Source organism: Pinus tabuliformis, chromosome J, assembly GCF_031772625.1.
Source record: "Pinus tabuliformis cultivar Carrire ecotype Pingquan chromosome J, CPIR1, whole genome shotgun sequence".
In the NCBI taxonomy this organism is placed as follows: Eukaryota; Viridiplantae; Streptophyta; class Pinopsida; order Pinales; family Pinaceae; genus Pinus; species Pinus tabuliformis.
This window is the reverse complement of record NC_142295.1, coordinates 80,337,875-80,365,127: the sequence shown is the minus strand read 5'-3', so window position 1 is coordinate 80,365,127 and position 27,253 is coordinate 80,337,875. Positions and strand designations below refer to the sequence as shown.

The window sequence follows — 27,253 nt, the reverse complement described above, 5'->3', positions numbered from 1 at the left end:
TGCTGAACTATTGAAGATAAAAGAAGATTTGATCAAAGGGTTTCCCCACACATTGTGGGGTTTGTCCCTGGCTAGCCGCCACATCTTGTGTCTCTTGTCTTGGCTTGTTTTCTGTCGATCGTTTAATGTTCTATCTGCACTTTACTTTATGTACATGTGATTGCTAATCAGTAGAATATAATAAGAAAAAGAAGTAAACTGTTATAAGCATAGAACATACCATAACTTAACAAAGCCTCCAAGCTGGTCAACACTATCTAATCTGCCCACTTGCAGCTAGGTCAACCCAAGTCAACACTACCCTAACCAGAAATTTACGTACTCCTTTCAGCCACACGTGTGAGAGAGAGAAGCTCTTCTAATGCATAGGAGAGAGAGAAGATGTTTGGTGAGATGAGTGGAATAATGCCACAAGGTCTCCTCCTTTTATATGAATCGTGGGGGATAAGTTGGGGGTGTGCCATACACTTTAACCTGCTCGTTGACCTTGACAAATTGTCAAGAAATACAAATAAATTCATATCTCCATGAAAACATGTCAGAATCAGATTATCAATAGATCAATCCTACACCTCTCAACGAGAGGAATCCAAGAAAAATATCAACTGCCATAAATAAGATGACCCACATGGAGTTTGGCCCTAGTTGCCAATTTTAACAATATCTCAAGGAAAATCGATTTTCAAGTGAAGGAGATTGATTTCAGAGGGAGAGTTGCAGGGTGGAGGAAGAGGACGACATCAACAGCGAGCAATGACTGAGAAGGAGGTGACGCAGGGACCACAGGGGCTTCACTTGGGGAGCAATACCATACCACGTGGGTTCATATTGGGGGATATTTATTGAGGAAAAAATGACATAATATATTGGGGCATATATAGAGGGGAGAGAGTTTTTATATTAGCAGATATAAAAAATGGAGTCCAAAGTTAATGAAAATAATAAATGGGTATAAAAAATGTTAATGAAAAAATGGATACCTACAATATCTAGTGAAAGTAGGGGTTTTTAAATTGGGAAGGTGTATTGGATTTGTATTGGTAAGGGGTTAAATAATGTGATGTTTAGAGGTATTTTCCAATATGTAGTCAAATTAAGGGCATTATTTAATATGCCACGAACGCACGTGATATGTCAAAGGTTCATTTAGTGAAGCCCCCATGGCAAGGACAGTGGGAGATAGCGCAGAGAGAGACGCGGTCCCGAGAAGAGATGTGGCCCTCACATAGGCTGACGCAGAGTGACGCAGAGGTGATGCAGGAGTTGGAGCAGGGTCTCCAAAGTGTCAGAAAGTCTCAATTGTTTTCTTTCAGTTTCTTTGTAAAATCATTCCTTGTAAAAGCAATTGCTGTTGAAGATTAATAAATCCCTCATCTGTTGCACCGATTTTCCTACATTGGGTTTTTCTGGGGACAATTGTCCAAAAACAACTGTGTTGATGTGATTGGTTCTTGTGCATGGATTTTTCTCTGGGTAATTGTGTGATAACTGCAGTAGAATTTATTTTAATGTTTGTTGAAGGGATTTTGTAAATAACTTATTGTGAATAATAAGTAGGTGAAATAAAATCAATGGTTGCAGTAGAATTTCAGTTTAGGAATTTTCACATAGTATCAGAGCAGAGATCCAGCAACAGGGGAGGAAAATTGACAATGGGTCAGGAGCATGATGCAGAGGCATCCACTCAAAGGGACTCGCACAGATTTCCAGAAGAATGCGCAAGGGACATGAATTACAATTATTCTATGCTAGCTTCTAGATTGGAAGAAGAAGTCGCTTGCTTAGCAACCTTTGCCTCCTCTAAGGTTTGGTACATAGATAGTGCAGCTTCCTGGCATATGACAGGAATCCGAGAATGTTTTTCAGATTATCAGGAAGAAAGAATGAATTTTCAAATCACAATGGGAAATAAGGAAAAGTGTACCCCAGTAGGAAGAGGTATTGTAGTCTTTCAAACTGAACCAGGAGAGCGGCTTCGAGCAACCAATGTGCTACATGTGCCAAGATTGGGGATGAACTTACTCTCTATATCTCAACTTCAAAACAAGGGCTATGACATTTTCTTCGTTAAGGAGAAAGTATATGTCAAACACCCTAGTTGGAAAAAGAAGGCCCAGATTGGAATCAAAAGTAACAAGTTGTACAAGTTACAACTAGAATCACCAACGGCACTGATAGGCAGTTATGGAGACAAAGATTTGAATGAACTATGGCACAGGAGGATGGGACACTTACACCATGGGGCTCTAAGAATTCTTAGGAAAACAGTATCAGGACTTCCAGAACTAAGTACCGAACGAGATGATGTATGCAGAGGATGCGCTATGGGCAAGTATGCCAAAGCAGCGTTTTCCAGAAGTAACAATTGGGCTAAGAGTGTGCTAGGATTGATACACTCAGACATCTGTGGACCGATTTCCACAAAAGCTCTTAGTGGTCCGAATACTTCGTCCCCTTCATCGTTAGCCATTCCAGGAAGACTTGGATCTACTTTCTGAAAACCAAAGATGAGGTTTTTGGTTGATTCAAAGAGTTCAAGGCTCTAGTGGAGAATCTAATAGGAAAGAAGATAAAAGTGTTGCGCTCAGACAATGGTGGAGAGTATGTTGACAAGGACTTCACCGATTTTTGTGCTAAGGAGGGCATCAAAAGAGAGTGGACAGCTCCCTAGAATCCAGAGCAGAATGGAGTAGCAGAAAGGAAAAACAAGACTATTGTGGAAGGAGCGAGGGCAATGCTATATGATCAAGATATGCCTAAATTCCTGTGGGCAGAAGCATGCAACATGGCAATTTATGTCCGGGACAGGACTCCACACAAGGCATTAGGCAAAATCACTCCGGAAAAGGTCTTCACCGGGAAGACACCTGAAGTCAATCATTTCAAGATATTTGGGAGTTTAGCATATTGCCGTATACCCGAAGAAAAGAGAAAGAAATTAGATCAAACTACTAAGAAAGGATATCTTGTGGGATATATAGCGAGAATGCTAAGGCATATAGAGTCTACCTTCGAGGGAGTAAGAAGGTAGTAGTTTAGCGGCATGTAAAGTTCATGGAGGACAGGGCTTTCAGGAAATCCCGAGAAATGCCTTTCGAGGAACAGTCGAAAGATGAGCGTTTGGTCCAACCACTTCGACCAACAAAAACTAGTACCAAAAATTCTACTGAAGACAAAGCTTCAGAACAAGAGGAGCCTCAGGAAGAGGAAGAGTTGATAGATGTGCCTACTACTAGTGGAAGAATGAGTCGAGAACTCCGACAAATTCTACGGGATGTAGAGGACTTCATTGGTGCACCCAGGAATAATAAAAGGGAGCGAAGACAACCAGATAGATACCAAGCCTTAGTAGCTCAGGTTGGGGAACCTTCTAGATTTCGGGAGGTCGTTCATCATCAACTATGGGTAGATGTTATGGTGGAGGAAATAGCTCTATAATGGTCAATGATGTCTTGGAAGTTGTACCTAGGCCTCAGGACAACTCAGTGGTAGGTTCGAGATGGATCTACAAGGTCAAATATGCTGCAGACGGCAGTGTGGAGAAATACAAAGCCAGGTTTGTGGCAAAGGGGTATGCGCAGAAGGAAGGGATAGACTAGGAAAAAAAACTTCGCCCCAGTAGCCAGATATACTTCTATTAGAACCGTGATATTTCTTGCAGCACAGATGGGGTGGGAGATTCATCAAATGGATGTCAAGATGGCATTCTTGAACGGGATAATAGAAGAGGAAGTATACATTGAACAGCCAGAGGGTTTTGAGACACATGAGAAGAAATCTCATGTATGCAGATTAAAGAAAGCCTTGTATGGGCTTAAACAGGCACCTAGAGCATGGTACGATCGAATTGATGGCTACTTGCAGAAGATGGTGTTCGTCAAGAGTGACGCAAACCCTAATCTCTACTATCTGGTTGTATAGAATAAGCCTCTAATCCTAGTGTTATATCTAGATGATCTCTTCCTGACAAGATCATGCAGGCTCATCAAAGATTGCAAGAAGAACCTAGCCACAAAATTCGACATGAAGGATTTGGGACAGATGCACTATTTCATGGGGTTGGAAGTTTGGCAACAGAAGGGTGAGATCCTCCTTGGACAAGGGAGATATGCTACAAAAATCTTGAAGAGATTCAGGATGTAGGACTGTAGACCTATGGCTACTCCAATGATCACCCTAATAGAAAATTGATGCATCAGAAGATAAAGATGTTGATCCCACCTTGTACTGGCAGCTTATAGGGCCCCTGATGCATCTGGTCAATACCAGGCCAGACATTTGTTACGCTGTCAATACCCTCAGTCAATTCATCGTGGAGACTAAGAAGGCGCACTGGGAAGCATCCAAACATGTTCTCAGGTATATACAAGGAATAGTCGAGCATGGACTATTGTACACCCGAGGCAATGACATCAGATTAAGTGGGTTCACTGACGCAGATTAGGTTGGAAGTTCAGTAGATCGAAAAAGTACAATTGGGTACTGTTTCAACATTGGATTAGGAATGACCTCCTGGTGTAGTAGGAAACAGAAATCCGTGGCTTTGAGCTCAGCTGAAGCAGAATATATGGCAGCTAGCACAGCTTTGTGAAAAACCATATGGCTGAGGAAATTGCTTGTGAATCTGTTGAGGAGAAGGATGGATGTGACCAGGATCTTGTGTGATAATCAAAGTTGCATCAAGCTCTCTAAGAATCCAATATTTCATGATCGGTTGAAGCACATTGATATCAGGTGTCACTTTGTCAGAGATTATGTCCAACGAGGAGCAGTACAGTTGAAGTACACTCCCACAGGGGAATAGGTGGCAGACATCCTCATCAAGGCTCTAGGAAGAACAAAGTTTGTTTATTTCAAACAAAATATGGGGATGGTGAAGAATCCATTTCAGTAGTTGAAATGGATAAATGTTGAGAGTTGCAATGCAGCAGTTAGCAGTGGCAGTGCTATGGATAACATGATGTAGCATGTTGAGAGGGAGCTACAGTACAGATGTAGCAATGGCAGTGGCAGTGTAATGGGCAGTAGTACAGGAAGCAGCAGTGCAGTGGATGCGGGGCAGCAGGCCAAGCATCAACATAGGTACTGATGCTAAAAATCAGTGTGATACTTCTATGGTGAAAGCATTACTAGAGCACATTCCTCGCTAAGACGGCGTGTTGACTTTTGGTAGCATCGGATGTGCTCTAGCCTTGAAATTTAGAGAACAGTCTAAGGCACATGAGATTTCCAAGACCCAAAAATCGTTTTGGGAAATTCCACACGGATGAGGAGTTATTAAAATAATTAATATTTTTAATGGGTTTCTAAATCTAAACTTAGAAAAATAAAAATATTAATGGGTATTAATAAAGATAAGGGTGAGAAGCTTTTAAGAAATGAGGATCAAGTCTGTTTTAATCTTAGCCGTTCATTAGGGACTTAATCTCGGTCATCAATACATCAACAGGAAAAGTATAAGAAAAGACTTGAGGATCATTTGGAGACACATGGCAGATACTCAATATCTCAAGGAAAATCGATTCTCAAGTGAAGGAGATCGATTTCAGAGGGGCAGTTGCAGGGTGGAGGAAGAGGAGGGCATCAGCAACAGGCAGTGACTGAGGAGGAGGTGATGCAGGGACAGTGGGAGACAGCGCAGGGAGAGACACAGTCCAAAGGAGAGACGTAGCCCTCACACAAGCTGATGCAGAGGGACGCAAAGCCACTCAGAACCACGCTGAGTGACGTAGGAGTGGGTGCAAGGTCTCCAAAGTGTCAGAAAGTCTCAAAGGGAAAGTCTCAGGTGTTTTCTTTCAGTTTCTCTGTAAAATCATTCCTTGTAAAAGCAATTGCTGCTGAAGATTAATAAAGCCTTCATTCGCTGCACTGGTTTTCCCACATTGGGTTTTTCCTGGGACAACTGTCCAAAAACAACTGTGTTGATGTGATTGGTTCTTGTGCATGTATTTTTCTCTGGGTAATGGTGTGATAACTGCAGTAGAATTTATTTTAATGTTTGCTGAAGGGATTTCGTAAATAACTTATTGTGAATAATAAGTAGGTGAAATAAATCAGTTTCTGCAGTAGAATTTCAGTTTAGAAATTTTTACATTAGCAACAGGTCAGTTGGTAATTGACACCTACAAGGTGAAGCAACACTCCAGCTCCACCAGGAACATATTCTAGCAGTCTCCACTCCATGCATCAGTGCTGAGCTGGATCTTTTCTGATGTAATTTTGACTTTTCAAAGACCACGCACTAATCCAGACAACTGTGGCAGACAGACAGCATTCAACATTAGATGAATGTAAAGTAATCAAACTCTCATCTAGGTTTATCATATTTCCATCTCCCACATCTATAGCGACATCAACCCTGAAGCCAACTCCCTAGCTAAGGCAGCAGTTGAAATGGCAGCAGGTCAATTGCTCAATTGACACCTACAAGGGAGAGCAACACTGCAGCTCCACGAGGAACATATTCTAGGGGATTCATCTCTCCAGGAATCAGTGCTGAGCTAAATCCTTTCTGATGCTATTTTAACTCTTCTAATATCATCTACTAATATGGACACCTATCCCAAACAAACCTGCATTCCACTCTCATGCTATCGTACATTTCAATTTCACATGCCCTCAAGCATTCATGCTCTTAAGATTTCATGTTGCTAGATTGTAAAGACTACCAGTTTAGCAAGCTGTCTAAATGTACTCCTTTTATCCAGCAGTAAAATGACTTGAGTTTTTTCCCACAGATTAGACAAAAAAAAAACACTCACAAGAAAAGTCTAATCTCAAATTACATATGGTACACTACAGATTCATTGTTACTCACTTCATAATTCCAGCACGCAAAGCTAGATTGCCAGTTGTAACATAATCCCGTAGTGCACGACGCTGCCATCCCAATAAGATTTAATTAGCCTACAAAAAATATTGGACGGACAGTAGTTGATGCATATATCGAACATGTCATGGAAGGAAAGTATCTTGTAATAGATGTAGATTGAACCTAAATCGATCATGAAAAGGCAAAGCAGTCGCCACCCTACAGATATATTGTTATATGCACATTTAGAAATTAAAATAAAATAAAAAAGGCTCCCCAAAATTACTAAAATAAAAACACAATTTCCTTCCAAATTTTTAAATTACGTTTTCCAACAATTTTGCTTATGGATTCTGTTATACAATATCAATCAGAACAATCAGCAAACTATAACTACAAATATTGAATTTTTGATATCATTTAATGCAGAGCTTCTTTATTTACCTTGCAAATAATAAATATTACGCTTCTCCCTGAGAAACCTTTATTATTCAAACAAATACTTGAATCCCATGGACACGTATCAAACCCGCAGGCCAAGGTGTACCATCGTGCAAATGCAACTAAATTATGCAAGTTTCCAATCAATAACTATATCAACTATGTTAAGACTATTAAGTATGTTTGAATATGCCATTCTAGCATGTACATAATAAGCATGCAAATTTGAGCAGGAAGCGATATCCCGACTTATTTTATAGTTTGTTAAAATGAGTACATAACATCATTCGATGTACTCATTAAGAAAAAGACAAATGCAACAAAATAAAAAAGGGAATGCTTAAGATTAGAGGTTGAATTCAGCAAAAATCAAAGTCCACAGTGCAACAATTCTGATGAGCTATAACTATATCAACTAAGTTAAGACTATTAAGTACGTTTGAATATGCCATTCTAGCATGTACATAATAAGCATGCAAATTTGAGCAGGAAGTGATATCCTGACTTATTTTATAGTTTGTTATAATGAGTACATAACACTATTCGATGTACTCATTAAGAAAAAGTGAAATGCAACAAAAGAAAAAAGGGAACGCTTAAGATTAGAGGTTGAATTCAGCAAAAATCAAAGTCCACAGCACAACAATTCTGATGAGCTTAGAATAAATGAGTTGTTAGCTTGACACCTTTTCCCGCATAACGTTTTTCAAAAATGGTTCTTTCTCATCAGTTGGCAATGATGTTGGCCACCCAACCTGAAACAAGATAAAAGACAGAGAACTCCAATCAGAATGATAAACTTGACAAAAAATGTAGACCATGCCAAAAACAATCACAGGGAACATATTATAAACCCAAGCACTTCACTGTGAATAAAACACTAAAACAACAAAGTAAATCAGCTGGTACATAATCTGTTTCCAGCCTTTGCCAGAAACCAATTTCATCTCTGCTAACTTCTTCCCTGTGTTATTAACCCCGCCCAATGCTATGAGCCTTCATAACTTTATAAGATGTATAAACATGATCAGCTTAGTCAATGTACCATCCTCTAGTCTAGCATTCTTTTAAATAAACGTTCTTTTATACTTTCAAGTTGACCCAAGGAACTTTGATCACAATGGCATAGGTAACCATGATAAGTGAACCTACTACTAAGAAATTTTCTTAAATTCTGAAGTCATATTCTGACATGAGAACCATAGACTACTGAGCATGTAAGGAAAAGTGAAGCCGATACATAGAACTAAAACCATTCGCTTTTGCCCCAATGCCTGAAATCACCATAAAACACAATATATAGATGCTTAAAGAGCAATGCATAAAAAATGAAATTGTATTAATGTCCTTGAATGACAAAAATAGGTCAATGGGAATCAATATTACAGCATGTACTAATAGCATCTCCTAGAGAGGAGAATTCAACTCTTAAGTCTAAATAAAAATAGGCAACAAAGAAGCATAGCTAGCAAAATAAACCTACTTTCCCAAACTTAGTGCTGTGGTGCTTGGGAATTTACACTTTGTGGGTGTCAGCATTTATTGTAACACAATAAACAACAGAAATAACCCGGGGGGTGGGGGGGGGGGGGGGAGGCTCTTGTATGGAGTTTTAGGCTGAATACCTCTTCAACAAAATAACAATATCCTTCATTAAAACCCTAGATCTAACCTAGGAAAGCATAAATAGCCATTATCCACTACCTAGTTAACATCGATAACATCAACAGCACATAAAATAAGAGATGGTTATGCCACATATAAATCTCCAATAATAAGGCTCCATCAAGGTAGAATGTCTCCATCAAAAATGGGAGAAGCCCATGTCAAGGCTCCAACATCTACCGTCCAAGAATGGGAAAAAATGCAATGACTCACCTCTAGTCTAGAGTCTAGAAAACCCCTCCAAATGGTGCAACAACTAGATAAAACCCTCCAAGTGTGGCACGTGTAGCTCCAAAAGTGAGACATCACATCAAAATAATGGTAAAATGATCCAAGTAGTCTCTAATATATAACCACCTCTCTAGAAACATGCAAACGGGTATATCACATGGAATGAAGAGCCAAAACATCCTCAAAACATAGGTCCATGTGCAATGAAAACCAATGACCTCATGAAGAAAGAAGGCATCCACTTGAAATCTAGCTAAACATTCATCAAATATGATATAAGCCTCAACATGTGTGACAAGAAAGGGAGTGCTTCACTTTGGATAATGAGTCCTGACTCCTCCTATAACAAACCACAATACAAGTGCAAAGGACCTCAAAAAGGCTAGGCACTCCAAGGTAGGCCCCTTCAATCGTCCAAATGCATAACAACATGCAGAAGACGGTGGCATCTCCACATCAAGGTGTGTCTCATGATTTGTATGTATCAAAAACATGCTAAATAACTCCCAAGGTGCTAGGGAACTCATCACTCAGACCAAAATGTGATACACATACTTAGATCCATGCCTCTGACTAAAGAGAAAGTATGCTTGAGCCACATAACAATTACGACAACATAGCACAACTTTTATAAAGAGATATAGTGAAGAAACCTAGGCGAACTCTATGTCAAGTGTCCCAATAGGACCCATCCCAACAATCTCACATACCCACCTCAACCATAAATGATCACAATCAGATGGTTAGATAAAGTCATAAGGGCAAGATATCCTTGAAATACAACCTATAAGTATATGCCATGACCAACCACAAGGACGTAGAGAGCCACCTAAGTATAAACAAACACTTTACATAGTTCAATAAGCACGGTCTAGTAAAAGATACAACTAATACATCGTCACGACACTTGGCTCATCACGCTACACCAAATAACCCTATGAAATCATGAAGGCACAACCAAAGTTTTAAAACTCCAACTCCGACTCCGACTCGGCCGAGGGTCAACTCCGACTCAATATCGACTCGGCTGGTTTGATTTCAATGACTCGGTCGTTGTAAAAAATACATTAAATATTTATTTTTTTATTAAAAAAACATAATTTTAAAGATTTTCATTCATGTTTCCAATAACAAAGCTTTAGGATATGTGTCGGAATATCCTAACATTCCCCCTTAAGAACAACTTGGGATTGGATTGAAGGATGTACAAATATGACACAATAGGAGAAGGAAGGAGGCATTAGAGCCTATCCCCCCTTAGTGACAACTTCCCGAACTCCAACCACAAATCGAATTTTAGTAAACTTCGCCTCTATGAGAGCCTTTGCAAAGATGTCTGCAACTTGATCATCTATTGAACAATATTGCACTTCAAGAACATGGTCGTGAATGAGCTTTCTGATGAAGTGCATGTGCAGTTCAATGTCTTTGTTGCGTTGATGTTGGACTGGATCTTTGCATAGTTGAATGGCACTTTGATTATCACACCAAAGTGTAGTCGGATGCTGCTGCTGAAAGCCAAACTCTGACAGGATCTGACGAAGCCACAGGGCTTCCTTACTAGCTTCTACAGCACCATGATACTATTTCTGCTAAAGAAAGAGAAATGGCACTTTGTTTCTTGCAATCCCATGTAATAGGTCCTCAACCAAGAGTGAACACATAACTTGCAGTAGACTTCCGATCATCAGGGTCACCAGCCCAATCAGAATCAGTGAAACCAACCAATAGAGGAGATGGTTCTACACTGTAATGAATCCCAAACTGAACTGTACCTCGAACATAACGAAGTATTCTTTTAGCTGCTTTCCAATGACTTTCATGTGGGTTTTGCATAAACCGAGCAATAAGGCCAACAGCAAAGGAAAGGTCAGGACGAGTATGGGTCAGATACAAAAGTTTTCCTACAAGTTAACGGTATAAGGTAGCATCAACTTCAGGGGAAGTACAAGTGATTGAAAGTTTGGCTCCAAACTGAAAGGGAGAAGGGGTAGGCTTACAGTCTTCCATGTGAAAATGGCGTAGAAGATCACATTCATACTTGGACTAGGAAAGGGAAATACCTTCCTTGGATTACAAGACTTGAAGACCAAGAAAATAATGCAAGTGTCCTAAGTCTGTCATTTCAAACTTCTTTTTAAGGCTGGACTTCACATGGTTTATAAGGTTGGGATCACTACCAGTAAGGATAAGATCATCAACATAAAGAACAAGAATGATAAGAGACTTGCCCACTTTCTTGGTGTAGACAGTATTGTCAGAATGACACCTAGAAAATCCAGTTTCTAAAAGAAAGCTATCCATTTTTGCATACCAAGCCCAAGGGGCTTGCTTGAGACCATAAAGGGATTTCTTAAGCCGATATACAACGCTGGAGTCTATTTGTATAAAGCCAGTAGGTTGTTCCATATAGATTTCTTCATGCAAGTCCCCATGCAAGAAGGCAGATTTAACATCCATCTGATGGACTTCCCATTTGAAAGAGGCAGCAAGGGAAAGAACAAGGCGGATAGAGTTCATTTTGGCAACAGGGGAGAAGGTTTCAGTATAGTCAATGCCTTCAACTTGTGAAAACCCTTAGCAACAAGACGAGCTTTATGTTTATCAACTTTTCCATCTGGTCCATACTTGGTTCTGTAAACCCATTTGCATCTAACAAGTTTTCGTCCCTTTGGAAGGGGAACAAGATCCCATGTATCATTTGCCAATAATGAACGATATTCTTCATTCATAGTTGCATCCCAATCTAGATGGCCTGAAGCTTCTGCAAAGGTGTCAGGATCATAATTAGCTGAAGCTTGAGCCAGTAAAGAAGAGGCTCTATCGAACTGAGAACGTGTATGTCGCTGATCTGTAGGATCACCGGCAAGAGCACCTGCTGCATCCCGAGTAGCACGGACCCATTTTGGAAGCTGAGGAGCTAAAAGAGGATCTGAGAAGCTGAGGGAGGATTGTCATCCTCGTTGTCATCATCTGAAGAAGAAATATTTTCAAAAGTAGAAGGGATAGAGAGAGGTGGCACATCCGCCGAACTAGGCTTGTAGGCCGATATATTTTTAGCAAACTTTACATCTCTTCTAATGATAACATTTTTGGACTTAAGTGGAATAAGTCTGTATCCTTTTAAATCTTCAGAATATCCAACAAAAATACATTTTTCACTCTTAGGTTCTAAAGCTTTATGTTTCTCATCTGGAATATGGGCCCATGCTTCACTTCCAAAAACACGGAAGTGACTTACATCTAGTTTAATTGAGCTCCATGCTTCTTCTGGAGTGATATTCTTTAAAACCTTAGTAGAAGTGTGATTTATTATGTAATTTGCACAGTTAATTGCTTCTGCCCCAAAAATTAAGACTAAGACCTTTAGATTGCAGCATACAATTAGCCATTTCCTTTAAGGTGCGATTCTTCCTTTCAGCTACACCATTTTGTTGTGGAGTATATGGAACAGTATGTTGCATTTGAATTCCATTCTTAGTGCAAAAGTTGATGATTTTGTTGTTAACATATTCTCCACCATTATCAGATCTTAGCTTAAGAATTTGATGTCCAGATTGTTTTTCAACAAAGGCCAAGAACATGTTAAATACTTCACTCTTGAGTTTTAAGAAGTATACCCAAGGGCGTCTGAAGAAATCATCAATGAAAGTTAAGAAATACTTGTAGCCAGAGAATGAAACAACTGGAAGTGGACCACATTAATCACTATGTACAAGCTGTAAAGGTGCTGAGGCGTGCCAAGAGGCATGTTTTTCAAAACTATCCCGATGATGTTTTCCGAGTACACATCCGAAACAAACACCATCTCTGCAAGATACCATTGGAAGACCTGTCACCATATTTTCCTTACATAGATTCTGAAGGAAGCGATAGTTTAACTGACCAAATCACTCATGCCAAAGTTTGCTCACTTCATCATTATGAGAAACAAATACCGAGGGAAGATTTGATGACCCAAAGTTGTTAAACTTATACAACCTTGTAGAATCATTAGCAATGTCAGTAGCTAAAATTTGTCTAGGATCTCTTAGGTCCTTAATTACAACATCGTGAGGTGAAAATTCAACGATTTTAGTATTTTACCTTCACCTGAATGAGTTATCTGATATACAGATAGAAGGTTGCAGGATAAGGTTGGAACACATAATACATCATTAAATTGACCATTGTCTATATGAACAGTTCCAGTCCCTACAACACTAAGAGATATATCATCACCAACATATATATTTTTGGTGTTACAATCATTTAAAGAAGAAAACATGGCTTTGTTTTTGGCCATCTGATAAGAAGCTCCAGAATCAATGAGCCACTCATGAGAATTAGAAGAAGAAGATACATTTAGTGCATATCCAGACCGAGATGTTTGACAACCACATGCAGAAAGTGCTATTCCTGAAGATGAAGTTGAAGTTGAAGAGTGCTCCAAATGGATGTTATGCTTCTTCATTGCTGCTTCCAAGGCTTCCATCTTCTTAAAGCATTTGGATTGTAAGTGGTCATCTCGATTACAAAAGTGGCAATCTCTATCAGTCTTCTTCCCTTTGTTTTTATTTGCCTTATCATTTTGTTGAAATGATTTTTCATTTTGAGACTGAAATTGCTTAGGACCATTGTTTGGTTTAGGACCACTCTTTTTATGATACGGCTTCTTACAATTCTTTGAATTTGATTGTTGTTGGGCAGCTAAGGCTTTCTTAGAAGAGTTTCCAAGATTAAAAAGACCAAGGTGTAAGAGTTTTTCTTGTTCTCTTATTAAAGAATCACAAAAGGCATCAAAGGAAGGGGACTTGTAGTCTTGTCCTTGAGAAATGAAGGCTTCTCTTGTAGAATGGAAGGTGGAAACAAACACAGAGTAGGTTGGTCCCAACTTAGTAAGAATGGAATAGATAAAGTTACCTTTTTCTTTCTTAACCTTAACACCTTCCAAGAGAAGTCTAAGGGTCTTGAACTTGGACAAAAAAATCTTCTATGGAAGAAAAGTTATTGGGGTCCAATGTAAGCAACTCATTTTCGAGTTGACGGGCTCTAAGTTCATTTTTAATTCCAAAAACTTTGGTGATCTGTTTCATTGCTTCATTAGGAGTATCAAGTTCTGCGATATGGAATCTAAGGTCTGGAGAAATAGACATCCCTATCAACCCACGTGTTTGATCTTGTCTATTTTCCCATTTGGATGCCTTATTTTCATCTTTCAGTTTGGTTTCTTTGCCTGAGGCTATTCTGTAAAGACCTTTACTTCTAAGTAAATCCACAGTGTAGGACCACCATTGGAAGTAGTTGGTGTTGTCAAGAATAGCTTGGGATGGACTTTCCATTTTAATAGAAACTAAAGTTATAGATGTTGAAACTAAGTGTTCCAATGTAAAGATCTCGAAAAATTAGGCTGATTCAAAAAAAACGGCTATGAAAACGACTTCCGAATGAAGAAATTATGGCTTTTTGAAGAAAAGTTGTTGAAGATGTCAACGAACTGCGAGAATATGCGGAAATGAATGTAATGTTATATTTAAAAAAAGATCGGCCCCCTTTCCAAAATTAATCTAATTAACTCACTTTAAAAAAAATATATATGACTCACTTTTATAAATAAGTGAAAGTCACTTTTACAATGGTACTTTATGAGCTACCCACTAAATTGTAACTTAAATAAAAGATAGAGTCTTTAGAATTATAAGTGACTCACTTTTTATAATAGGTGAGAACACTTTTACATAAAGTAACTTTAAAACATAAGTTACATGTGCTTTTTGAAAAAGTAACTCAACAAAAAGAAAGACTTGAACTCAAGACCTCTATTCTCATAAAGTAACTTTGGACCAAGTGAGCTAGTTTAAAAGGTTAGTAATTTTTGGAAAAGAGGAAGGGGGAATTTCTTTTTTTTTTAGTCACCGAAGCTTTGGGGTGCGTGCTTACTTGAGAAAGCTCTTTTTGCCTACAAAACAAAAACCACAAAACCCAAAACGGACATATAAAAAAAAAACAAACCCGATGGTTTGAAGTTAGTTTTACCCGGAAACTAACAATTTACCTCAATGTTTCTGATTTTCTGAGATCACACTAAGGCACGGTAGAAAAGAGCATAAGCATAAGAAAAAAACTTCATTTTTGTTTCTGATTTGCCCAGATTGCACAGAGTCGCAGGGAAAAGAGCATACATAGAAATGAAAGGTGTAGATCCGGTAATAAAAAACAAAGAGATAAATAAACTAAAATAAACAGAGAGAAAATAACTAGAAACTGCAAATAAACATTGTATACCTCCAGATCTTAAAAATGACGTAGCTAGGGCTACCAGAAACCTTTTCGCGTGAAACGAAAGGGGTTCTTCACTAGAACAGATGCTCCTAACACAATAGAGCAGTCCTATCAGCCCGAAAGCAGTCAGAAACAGTAGATCTAGGAAACGGCAGTCGGATGCAGTTCTATCGGCTTCAGATTTGGATCACCAACGAATGCGGCCCTCAACTTGGCTCTGATACCATGTAGGAATTTACAGGGTAAGTTCCTCAGACAGAACATCAAAGAACACTGCTCACAAACAGATCAAAGATCAATACACCAGTATTCTTGACATGGTTAAAACCCTCAAAGAGGAAAACAGTCCAGCTTGAGAAGGAAAACCCAAATGAATTCTTCTTCTTATAGAAATTTCAATTGACAAATACCAAGACCAAGAGCTTTGACATATCAACCTCTCCAAGACCAAGTCACAAGACCTTTCTTCATCGTTTCTTCTTCTTGCCCAAGTCAACATAAGTCAAACTGACTTCTAGCACTGCTACTCTAAAATTTCGGCCCTCTTCCACAGTCATACAACTCTTGGCCTACCTGTACCTCTGCAATTCGCACGTGTGAGCTAACTTGAGGTAGATTGGAGATGCTTTCCTTCTTCGCTTGACTTGGAGTCTTCTTTTGGTGATTTTGGCTAGCAAGAATGATGGTTGGTGACCTCCTTGTTGGTTTCTTTAGGGACTGATATAACCCTACTGCAGAAACCCTAATCTTTGTCACATGTGTGAGGAAAAATTACCCAAAAACAGTGTTAAACCTCTTCGCTCTTCTTGCCTTTCTCTTCGTTGGTTATGAGATTGCTCTTCTTGTGATTTTCGCACTTCTTGATGTATTTCAGATGCTTGATCGAATTGGTCTTCAAGTGATGCCGAGTTTTTCTATATATAGTGGTCTATCCATGTATAATAGCCCGACTTGCAATGGTGACTAGGCCAACATCTCCTTCTAGAATGATCTCTAGCTCTTTTGGAAGGCCGACTTGAACACATACTTGTGACAAGGTCTTGGAGGGTTAATGACTCAAACAATTTCTCCTTTTACAATATGTAACATGTCTTCAATACATGACATTGACTTACTAGACTTTATGACTTTATGACCAAACCTAATAGCTCACAATGGTAGTTGTTGTCGCATAGAATGTCTAGGCACCGTGACAATGGCTCAGATCGGGGACTGTCACCCTGATCCTCAATCTCTCTGTTTAAACTATCTCCCTACAGCAGGCTAAGGGGGGTAGACCCTATAGAAAAGTGAAATGAAGAAGAACTAAGTTGGAACCAACCAGTTCGAGAGACACAGTGAAATGATCAAGTACTTGATTAAGATTTATCAAGACTTATAGGATTTGATTAGATTTTAAATGATTGATACCAGTGCCTTATGGAGTCAACGATCTTGCTCGGGAAATTAAGGCCAAGTAATTGATTAGAAACTGCTACTTAGATGAATGACTATTTTACATGAAATGCAGATCCTAAAACTAATGTGAGATGCAAGAATCTTGGTTAATTTTAGTTAAATGCCTATTTAAATGTGAACCCTTCAATCCTTTCTATGTTGAGCCTGATTTCGTAGTAATTGGCAGAGAGAAGATCGGGAGAAACACACTAAGGTGTGATTAACGATACCTCTCCTGAAATTCTAACATACTCGGTGCCTGCGGTGCTGCAAAGAACTGTGGCTATGATGACTGCAAGGTCACCGTTTTAAGTACTATTAAAACAGGCTTCTCAAGAAAAGACGAATCGAGATCTATCTATCTATCGACCAAGCTGATGCTTGTAAGTAAATTTTATCTATGCAAAGTTAACTTATATGCAAATGTACCGGAAGATGAGATGAAGTTAGACCCGATGATTAGAGACACTTGTGCCACAAAAGCCCTCAATTACCCAAATGAAATGCTCGCCTTTTTGTTAGATGGAGACTTAGAAAATAAACTCTTGAAGATACTATAGTTAAAACACCAGCTTATTTCAAATCTTCTTGATACAATTTAGCTCAAAGAGAACAAAAACAACTTTGCAATTCGATATCAATGTCAACAGATGCTCAAAAAAAATACTCAGTTTATGAAACAAAGGATATGCATTTCACCACAATTCCAAGACAGAGTACTTAATTTTTAGGACAGCAGTAAGAAAAACTTTATGATAGCAGCAATATGACAATGAAAACAATAAACTATCAATGATATCTTTATGCCAAAAATTTACCGAAATTTTTCCAAACTTTCCCACATGAATTATCAAAAAATTTCAACGTGTTGTGATGTGATTTCCGGAATTATATCAGATCTGATATACTTATTACAGCCAGCAATTAAAACATGAAATAAGCCTAATGATGAATGCCCAACTCAAGAAATTAATTCCTTAATGTATTAGACAACTTAGGAACTGATTTTAGGCTAACCCACATGAAATTTTTCCACTATTATATTTCAGACTTCAAAAACAGAATTATTCGAAGATAACAGTGACCCAAAATGTAGATCTAGGCCAAATTCTTGATACACATCAAACATATATGACTTATTAATGTATTTAGCAATTTTTTAGTTAATTTTAAATCACTTAGATGTGTTTTTCACCACTATTGGAAGGCATATGACTGTTGTAGCAAACAGTGAGGAAAAAGATAGTTTAGAGATCAAACCCTTAGGCACTAGGCCTTGAAGATCATTTTCACAAGTCGCCAAAAAAATTCAATATTTAAAACACAAATTTTTATCAAATTTTCTGCAAAAACCCACCAATGATTAGCTTTAGAAAATCAAATATTAAAATCAGAAATGGAGCAAGGGAATCTAGGGCCAAAGAGAGCTAGCACTAGGCCCAATAGAACTAGCGTTGGGCTAGGAGAAAGCATATCTAATCTTAGGAGCCCCAAAACTTGAAACCCTTGTTCTGAAAAAAAAATATTTTGCTTTAGATCTTCAGATTTATTGCAAAATCTTTAATGGCTGACCTTGTAAAAAGATTTGGGATAAGATATTGCCCTCCAGGGCCTAGATCTGTCTCAGAACCCCAAGATCTGCTTAAAAAATCTCAGATCTGAAGATTTGCTTGGTTGATTTCTCATATCTATTCCTGCAAACAATATTTGAACCCAGATCTTGCCCTCCAGGATCTAGATCTAGCTCAGATCTAAAGATTTTTTTAGCTGATTTCTCAGATCTATTCCTGCACAAGTGAAAAAAGAAAAACCCAATACCCAATATATATAGAAATAGAGAAAATCTCAAAAACCCAAGTGTTAAAATTCAAAATTATGTTACAAAATTTTAGATCTACACAAGTAAATAACAGATCTATACAAATAATTTGCAGATCTATCAGATCTTAGGAGTATGAGTCCAACTCCGCTCTCAAATCTGATAATCTAAGGCTCTTAATAGCCAGATCTATCAAAATTTCCACAAAATATTTAGAGAGGAATTAACCCAAAAACACCCTGCAGGAAAAAGATTATTGTTAGATAAATCCCGAGGCTTATATGAAGTAGGCTCTTCAAAAAATATGTGTTGAGAGTTGGCTGGTCCAACTGAGGACTATCCCCAAATGCTCAATGAAAACCTGAGAGATCTTCTGCAAACACTAGATCAACCATCAAATCAAGTAGAGAAATAAAACAACAATAAAATTCTGAAAAAATAGAGATACCTGCTACTTTAATCAAAACTAAAAATGTTACCCTAGATCCAACAAATTGAATAAGATACCTGTATTCAAATTATTCTAAGAGAACTATTGATTAATAGTTTTCACATAATATTAAGCAGAAATTAAAACTATGTTACCATAAATTCATGAAGAGGAACACTACAGCACGTTGAAACCCCAAAGATTTTTGCATTAATTCAAAAAAAGTATACAAGAGAGCTTGATAGCTTAGTACGCGATTCAAAGATCGGATGAACTCACTGACACATGACCTCCTATTTAAAGATAAATCCTCCAACAGCTAGTTCGAGTGATCCTCGTCAAAGCAATTTCGACCATTGATGAGGATTAAAATTTCTTTTAATCTCAACCATCGAAATTTTAAATTATTGAAGAAATTTGAATTTTTCAATTAAATGAATTTTAATTAATTAAAAAATTAAATTTTTGAATTAATTTCCTCAAAATTTTGACTTTGACTTAACTCCAGGGAGCAAAGGCTTAAAATTTAGCAAAATAATTAATTTACCTTAGTTCCTAGACCTTTTAAAATTTAATTTTTTAAGGACCAACAAATTTTGCCTTTGGAGAATTTAAATTTACCTAGAACCTATAATTGATCAAATTTCTGGCTTAGGATTTTAATTAGTTTTGGCCAAAAAAATTAATTAATTAACCTATGAGGGAATAAATTATTTTTCTAACCCTCAAGACACTTTACATAAGGATTTCACATTTTTTACATCTCAAGGGGGAAACCCATTTGCAAAAAACCCTCACAGACTACCCAGTTCTGCAACACAAATATAATCCAGCAGACCAAGAAATTTGTAATAAAATAACCTAACCAAATAGTTAGGATTATTCCCAAATCACTTTTACATAGACTCGATCTAGAACATTAGGACTCCCCTAAGATCCCAGTGACAAAATCCACTCTAGCTTTGGGGTAAGGCTGAAGGAAAACTTTGTCGACCATCCGAGAATGGATCGGCGAGACAAAAAACCTCTCGGAATCTAGATCGTCACCAAAAAATAGTTTTACCTAGGCAATTACATACACGACACGGATCTGTTGAGATTATTTACAATTTACACATGCAGAAAGGGTTTACAATATAACACGATGATCAGACTGATAATGATAGTTGAATGGCACGGACACGTCGATTAGGCGTTATCCCTTTTGTGAAAAAAGGGGGTGTAATACTATGGGTCGTTGACACGTAGTGGTCAACAGGAGCTTTAAATATAAAATAAAATTCCTTGAGCATGAAACCCATGACTCAAGCATAGCATAAATAATTTTATTTTTCTTCTTTACATCAATTACATAAAATCATGATTACACATGTCATTATGAAGACCGAACCTAGTTACATATTTCAACAACAGAAAGGGCACATTAGGCCAAGTTCATCACCTTGTGGAGCCCGAACTTGTTAGTACAGAAAAAATATGGAACCCGGAGGCTTTGTATTAACAATTGAGCGCGGAATGAGATCATTGTCCAAAATAGCTATAAAATCCCACAAATTGATGATCTTCTAGACCAGCTTGTGGGTGCCAAATATTTCAACAAGATTGACTTGAAGTCAAGTTATCATCAAGTACCAATTGAACCCTTTGACGTGTGGAAAGCCGCCTTCAAATCCAAGGACGGCCTTTTCGAGTAGTTGGTCATGCCTTTCAGGCTGACGAATGCCCCCACAACCTTCATGCAGCTAATGGATGACATCTTGCAGCCCTTCACCAACTCATTCGTGGTAGTGTACCTGGACAACACCCTAATCTTCAGCCAGAATTGGGAAGAGCACATACATCATATCCGACAGGTCCTCCAAACCCTGCAGCAGTACAAATTGTGTGCCAATTTGGATAAATGCACTTTTGGTATGACCCAGGTTCAATATCTGGGGTACATCATTGATGAGCGGGGTGTGCATGTGAACCCAGCCAAGATATAAGTTATTTAGGATTGGCCAACCTCAAACACTCTAACAGAGCTCCGCAACTTATGGGTCTTGCCAATTTCTATCGTAGGTTAGTGTTGTGATTCTCTCATATCACTTGGCCTTTGAGTCAAGTCACTAAGGGCGGAGCAAAAGCAAAGATATCTTGCTCTAAATCCCAACAAAAGGCATTTATCAAGTTGAAGCATCGCCTTTGCTCTGCACCAATGCTCACATTACCAAACCTACAACAATCGTTTGAAATTGAGACAGACGCCTCTGACTATGTTATTGGTGCAGTTCTTACCTAGCAGGAGCATCCAATGGCATATCACAGTGATACGCTTTCACATACAGTCTGAAAGTATCCCACTTATGACAAAGAGATGTATTCCCTTATGAAGGTTTGTCGACAATGCAAGCATTACATCCTGGGGAAGGAAACGGTCATCCACACAAACCACCGATCCTTGCAGTTCATACAAACACAAGGAAAGTTACAGAACGATCGCTACCAAAAATGGTCGAAATATCTGCAACAGTTCCATTTGAACATCAACTACAAGAAGGGAAGCACCAATAATGTTGCAAACTGTCTCAGTCGACCACGAGTTATGGCATTGAGTCGCTAACCACTATGTTTGACTCTTGTGGACACGAGACTTCGAGGTGGCCACATCTTTACAAGAGCGATCCAGAATTCGGCAATACATACCAAACGCTCCTAGAAGGCAAGCAAGTTCCAGAATTTCCCCTCCAGGGCGCACTGTGATACCACCTGGGTCACCTCTGTGTTCCTTCAAGAGAGCATGCCAAGATGATTTGGAAGGCGCACTATAGTCGGGTCGTTGGACATTTCGGACTAGAGAAAATAGTGGCAGTGTTGAAGAAGTGTTTTTATTGGCCGAACTTTCGACAGGATGTTGGGAAGTACATCAGATCCTGCACTACATGTGCCATTGCCAAACTGACAATCAAGAAGCAAGGCATATATACTCGTTTGCCTACTCCTAGTCGGCCTTGGGAATCCATCTCCATGGATTATATGTCGGGCCTTCCTTCTACTAAATATGGAAACGACTGCGTTTTCGTGGTCGTCAACAGGTTCTATAAGATGGCCGTTCTGGCGGCCTGCAAAAACAATATCACAGCAGAAGCCACGACTAAGCTCTTCTTTAAATGAGTGTGGGTACAGTTGCACTCATATTTGTCAAAATTCCAAGGAAGCGCAAGTACAATTTTTTTCAACAGGATCAGACCATCCAACAGCAGTCTCATGCGTCATTATAAACCCATTCTGCAAGTTATGTAATGTAAATGATCCTAGTAAAACCTTGAGTGTATGTAACAACATAGATAAGCCTATTATTTTGGTGAAAAGTTTCATCCGAGGAGGTTTTTCGTCTCACTGACTCGTGTGTTTCTAAACACAGATGGTCGGTAGAGTTTTTCCCTCCAACCTCACCCCAAAGCTAGGGTGGAATTCTTCGTCAAAGTCTTAGGTGAGTCTTAGTGTTCTAGTCGAGTCTTATTTAAAAATGATTTGGGAATAATTTAAGCTAGTTGGCTAAATTATTTTATTACAAATCACTTGGTCTACTAGATCATGTTGTGTCACAGAATTGGGTATGTGTCTTGAGGGTCTAAGCCAAATGTGTATTCCCCCTTTGAGGGTTGTAAATGTAAACATCTTATGTAAATGAGGGTGGAAAAAATATTAAATCCCCTCATGTGTAAATTAATTAATTTTTCTGGCAAAAAATTAAATAAATCCTAAGCCAGAAAATTAATTAATTAGAGTCAAATTAAATTGTCTTAGGAAAATTAATTCTCCAAGTGGAAAAATTCGTGGGTCTTAAAAGAAGTAATTTTTTAAGGTCCTCCACCAAGGGAATATTGTATATTTCAAGAAAATTTAGACCCTTGGACCTTGGTGGTTAAGTCAAAGTCAAATTTTTTAGGAAAATAGCTCAAAATAATTAATTTTGAGCTAATAAAAATGGAGTTAAATGAGAAATTCGAAAATTCCTCAAAAATAAAAATTCAATGGCTAAGATTAAAAGATCTTCAAGAGTTTATCAACGGCCGAGATTATTTTGACAAGGATCAAAGAAACTAGCCGTATTTTTCCACTTGGAAGATTTAGCTATAAATTAGAGTCATTTGAGTCTCTAGCACGATGATCTCTAGCTAGAAAATTGGTGTTGAAACTTTTATGTAAACTATTGTCCAGCTGGAAACTATTTTTTCTATCATAATAAAGACTTTGGGGTGTAATTTCAAAGTGTTCCATGTTCATGAGTTGTGGTATGTACTAACTATGGGCTTTCCTATGTTGCGTTGAATATTGGAAAGATCTGTTTTCATTAGATGGAGATAAAATCATGCTATTGATAGTTTTGGGTTAATCCTAGGTTGCTTGATTCCCCATGTGATTAACAAATTGTCTTGAGTTAAATACATAGCGTTTGCAAGTACTTCAGTCCTTGGTCTCCAAGTTCACAAACTTGGGCAGGAATTATTTTTCTTGGATCCCAAATATATGTATGGTGGATTTAATCTTCGCTAAGGCTATAGTGCGCATTGGGTTTCTAAAGTATTTTTAGTCATTCATCAAAGAAAAAACTCCATAAAAGAAATATTTCTCAAAAAAATTATTTCAGAACCTTTGTACATTTGTAAATTTTGTGAATAGACTTGTAAATTAAACTTGTAAATTAGTTTTGCTAATTGGGGTTTGGGTTTTTTGATATTTTGTATATATTTGGGGTTTTGGGGTTTTAAAATTTAAATTATTTTTTATATTGGGTATTTGGGTTTCTATTCTAAATTTGTTTCAATATTGAGAAAGAAATTGGCATTGGAGACCTCAAAAACCCTAAACATCTAGAGTTTTCAGACTAATTTTGCAGGTTGCTTATTTTCAAATCGGAGAAGAAATCCATTTTTCTAAAGGCCCTAGCCCTCACCCAACCTAAAAGGCTAGTGTTTGGGACCTATTTTGCAAACACTAAAATGGCCATAAGCCCTACAAGGGCTAGATCTCATTGCAAACAAGGGTTTTCTTCAAGGAATTGGCATTTTATCTCTTACAATTTGATTGGCAGCGATTTTGGGGTTAACATTGTGATTTCAGGTGGTCATCTTCATTGGAAGTCTTCCTAGCCATCAACAAGGCCTAAGGGCTTCTTGGTTTGCTATCTGAACCCTAGTTTCTCACTGTTTTACCACTGCGGTAATTTTTATTTTTAACAGTGATATATAAGGCATAAAATCACATTTAATTTGGTCAAAATAACTCAAAATTGCAAAATTTGAATTTTCCTAAATTTTAGCCATTTGGGCATTGGTTATCTAGCCTAGATCTAATTCTTTGTTTGCTGGAATTATACTGCATAACTGAATATATCATATCTAATTTTTTTTAATAATGCACCTAAAAGGCTCAAAATTTCAAATTTTCAGTTTTGGCAGTTTTTTCCAAGTTTTGGGTATTTTTTCGCATTTGTTCAAGCACTAGTAGCTCACTGATTTTTGGATTTCCTCACTGTTGTAACAAGATTTTCAGATCTGATATTTTCTGAATATCATACTCTAAAGGCCCTAAAAACATGAATTTTTCAATTTTGATGAATTTTTCCTAGTTCTGGGCATATTGGGCATTTGTTGTAGCATCATTGACTTGTTGATCTGATAATTTGTTTACTATTGTAATAAGTTACTTCAAATCTGACATATCACTAATTACTCCATTTTAAAGTGGGCTAAATTCATAAATCTACATCTACTAATCATTCGGAAAAAAAATTGTTTCATATATTTTGGTAAATTCCATGATCCAAAGTTATTTTTTTGTTGTTGTCATAAGTCTAATAAGTGCAAGAATTTTCTAAAATATTACCACTGATTTGGATTTTTGAGATCTAACATTTGCTTGTCTTGCTCCAAGTTACAAGGATTTCTGAATTTTACACTTAAAGCACTCATACATTTAAGCTCTAAATTTTTGATCTTGTGGTTGGTTAAGTTGTTTTAACACTTGGAATCTAATTGGCATTGTGATAAGAACATCTTGAGTAAATTTTATTGGCATCGTGTAATCATTGGCTAATTGACAAATTAGATAATTTATTCTAAGTATCTTGTGGATTGATTCATTGGCACTTGTATCCTTAAGCACTTGCCTTGTATTAAGATTGTCTTCTAATTGTTGTTAAGTACTACTGTCATGAGGAGTAATCATAACTTGAGTACTTAAACACTTAACCAATCTTAACTCAAGTAATTTCACTCATCATCTTTGCACGAGCATTCTAGGATCTAGCTTGCACTAAAAACTTACCTCCTAGCATAAGCTAGAATGATTCCTAGGGCAACCCTTTTTAGATTAGCTTGAGAAATTCAGCCCTTCTTAGTGGTTAACACAGTGACCTTGCCGTCGTCAGAACCACAATCTTTGTTGTGCCGGAGGCACTGGGTGGTTGGAACACAGGAGGAGGTATCGTTAATCATGCATTTGCCTACTTCCCATTGGCTTCCATCCTACAACCTACTCTGAAGACTGTTTCTCAAAACAGTTAAGGGACAGGTTCAACTTAGAATAGGCATTTAATCTAGAAATTACCAGCATTCTTGCATCACACCTAGCTCTTACAACTTACATCCCATATAGGTTAGTCTATCATATCACGTAGCAGGTGTCCATCCAGTTACTTAGCATTAATTTACATTAAGAAAAAATTGTGAATCCATAAGGCACTGGTCTCATGCTTAAAATCTAATCTAATCATTAATCTTGCTAAATTTAACCATGTAGCTAGGCCACTCATGCATGTCTCCCAAACAAGTTGGTTCCCAACTTGTTTTCCTTCACCTCATTTCCATAGGGACTACCCCACATAGCCAGTTGTTGGGAGATAGTTGTAACGGAGTGGGTGGGCATCAGAGTGATAGCCCCTGCCCTAAGCAGTTGTCACGGTGTTTGTACAATCTGAGCAACAACATTTTTTGGCGTCTTTGTCAGGGATGAGTTTGCTCGTTGTCAAGGTTTACAACATTCTATCATCTTGTGATATTTCATCCTTCATTCCTTTGCCCTGCCAACACCACAACATTTTTTGGCGTCGTTGCCGAGGATATCTTATTCTAGGCGCTTCAACTACAATCTTCATAATCTTCTAATCCATTTTCATCTTCTTAATCCGTCAAACACTACATTTTCTGGCGCTTTGATATCTCACTAATCTTCTTATCACCTTGTTCACTTCTCTGTTTGCACCTTAGCACCTAGACATTTGGGTTAGTTTCTTGTTTGAGTGGTGACTCCACTTTTTCATTTATTCACAAAATCTTACATTAAAAAGAATCTTGGTAGCTTGGTTAACCCCGCTCTCAGAACTCGGTTAAACAAATTACATTCTGGTAAGCATTCATTTTTTCTCAGAAATGAAGCCTTCCTTGATATCCACCTGCTTCTCCCTGACTAACTTTTTGATTTTTGCCTTCTGGATTTTGGAGATAGATTCATGTTCAAGTGGCGACTCCACTTATTTCATTTTTTACAAGAATTCCTACTAGAGGATCGCTTCTTGTGGGTCTCTTGATTGTCTTGAATAAGGATATCTCTCTGACATCCATTAGACTCCCCTTTCCCTTACGTAAGCCATCATGGATGGCCTATTCGTCCCTTGTCGTTTTACTAACACTCAAGGTTATCCTCATGACCTTCCAGAAGAGGAATATGGGGGTTAAAGAATTAATAGAAATCATTAAAAGTATGCATGATGAGCAAAGAAATCAATTCAATGATATGCAAAATGATAGCCTCACTCTCATGTAATAAAAACAATTCTAAGCCCAAAATAATTAAATTAATTAAAAACAAGAAAGTTGGATTTAATCCTACCTTCCTAGATTGAGTTTGTTCCTCATAATTAAGAGTCAAGTTAGGTCTAGTTGGTTGAGAGATTCTCTCCAACTAGTTAGGCTCCTAAATTAGTGTTTGGTTGAGAGATTTGCTCAACCATAGTGTCCAAGATAAACGCACTATCTTGAGACAAATTCTCCTCGTGTATTTATATGAATCATAAACATTATTTTAATAATGATAATGTGAGGAATACATCAAGGTTGAGGCCTTTTCCGCCATGTCTGATTTTTTATGTCTCTGATATTTTTATGTGTGTTTA

The 27,253-nt window shown here is 37.8% G+C and overlaps 1 protein-coding gene across 3 annotated transcripts in view; it reads right to left on the bottom strand.

The window, feature by feature from the left end:
- The window catches only part of LOC149225605 (CBBY-like protein), a 399,435-nt gene that overhangs the window by 244,152 nt on the left and 128,030 nt on the right, over positions 1-27,253 (bottom strand). For all 3 annotated transcript variants that reach the window (XR_016247681.1, XM_089377197.1, XM_089377199.1), the window contains exons 5-6: positions 7,939-8,007; positions 6,818-6,879 (exon numbers count right to left, since the gene is read on the bottom strand). Coding sequence is in view for 2 of the 3 variants with exons in the window: in XM_089377197.1 (XP_089233323.1) it covers positions 6,818-6,879; positions 7,939-8,007 (131 nt within the window). In the remaining variant the exon portion in view is untranslated. The remainder of the gene's footprint in view (positions 1-6,817; positions 6,880-7,938; positions 8,008-27,253) is intronic.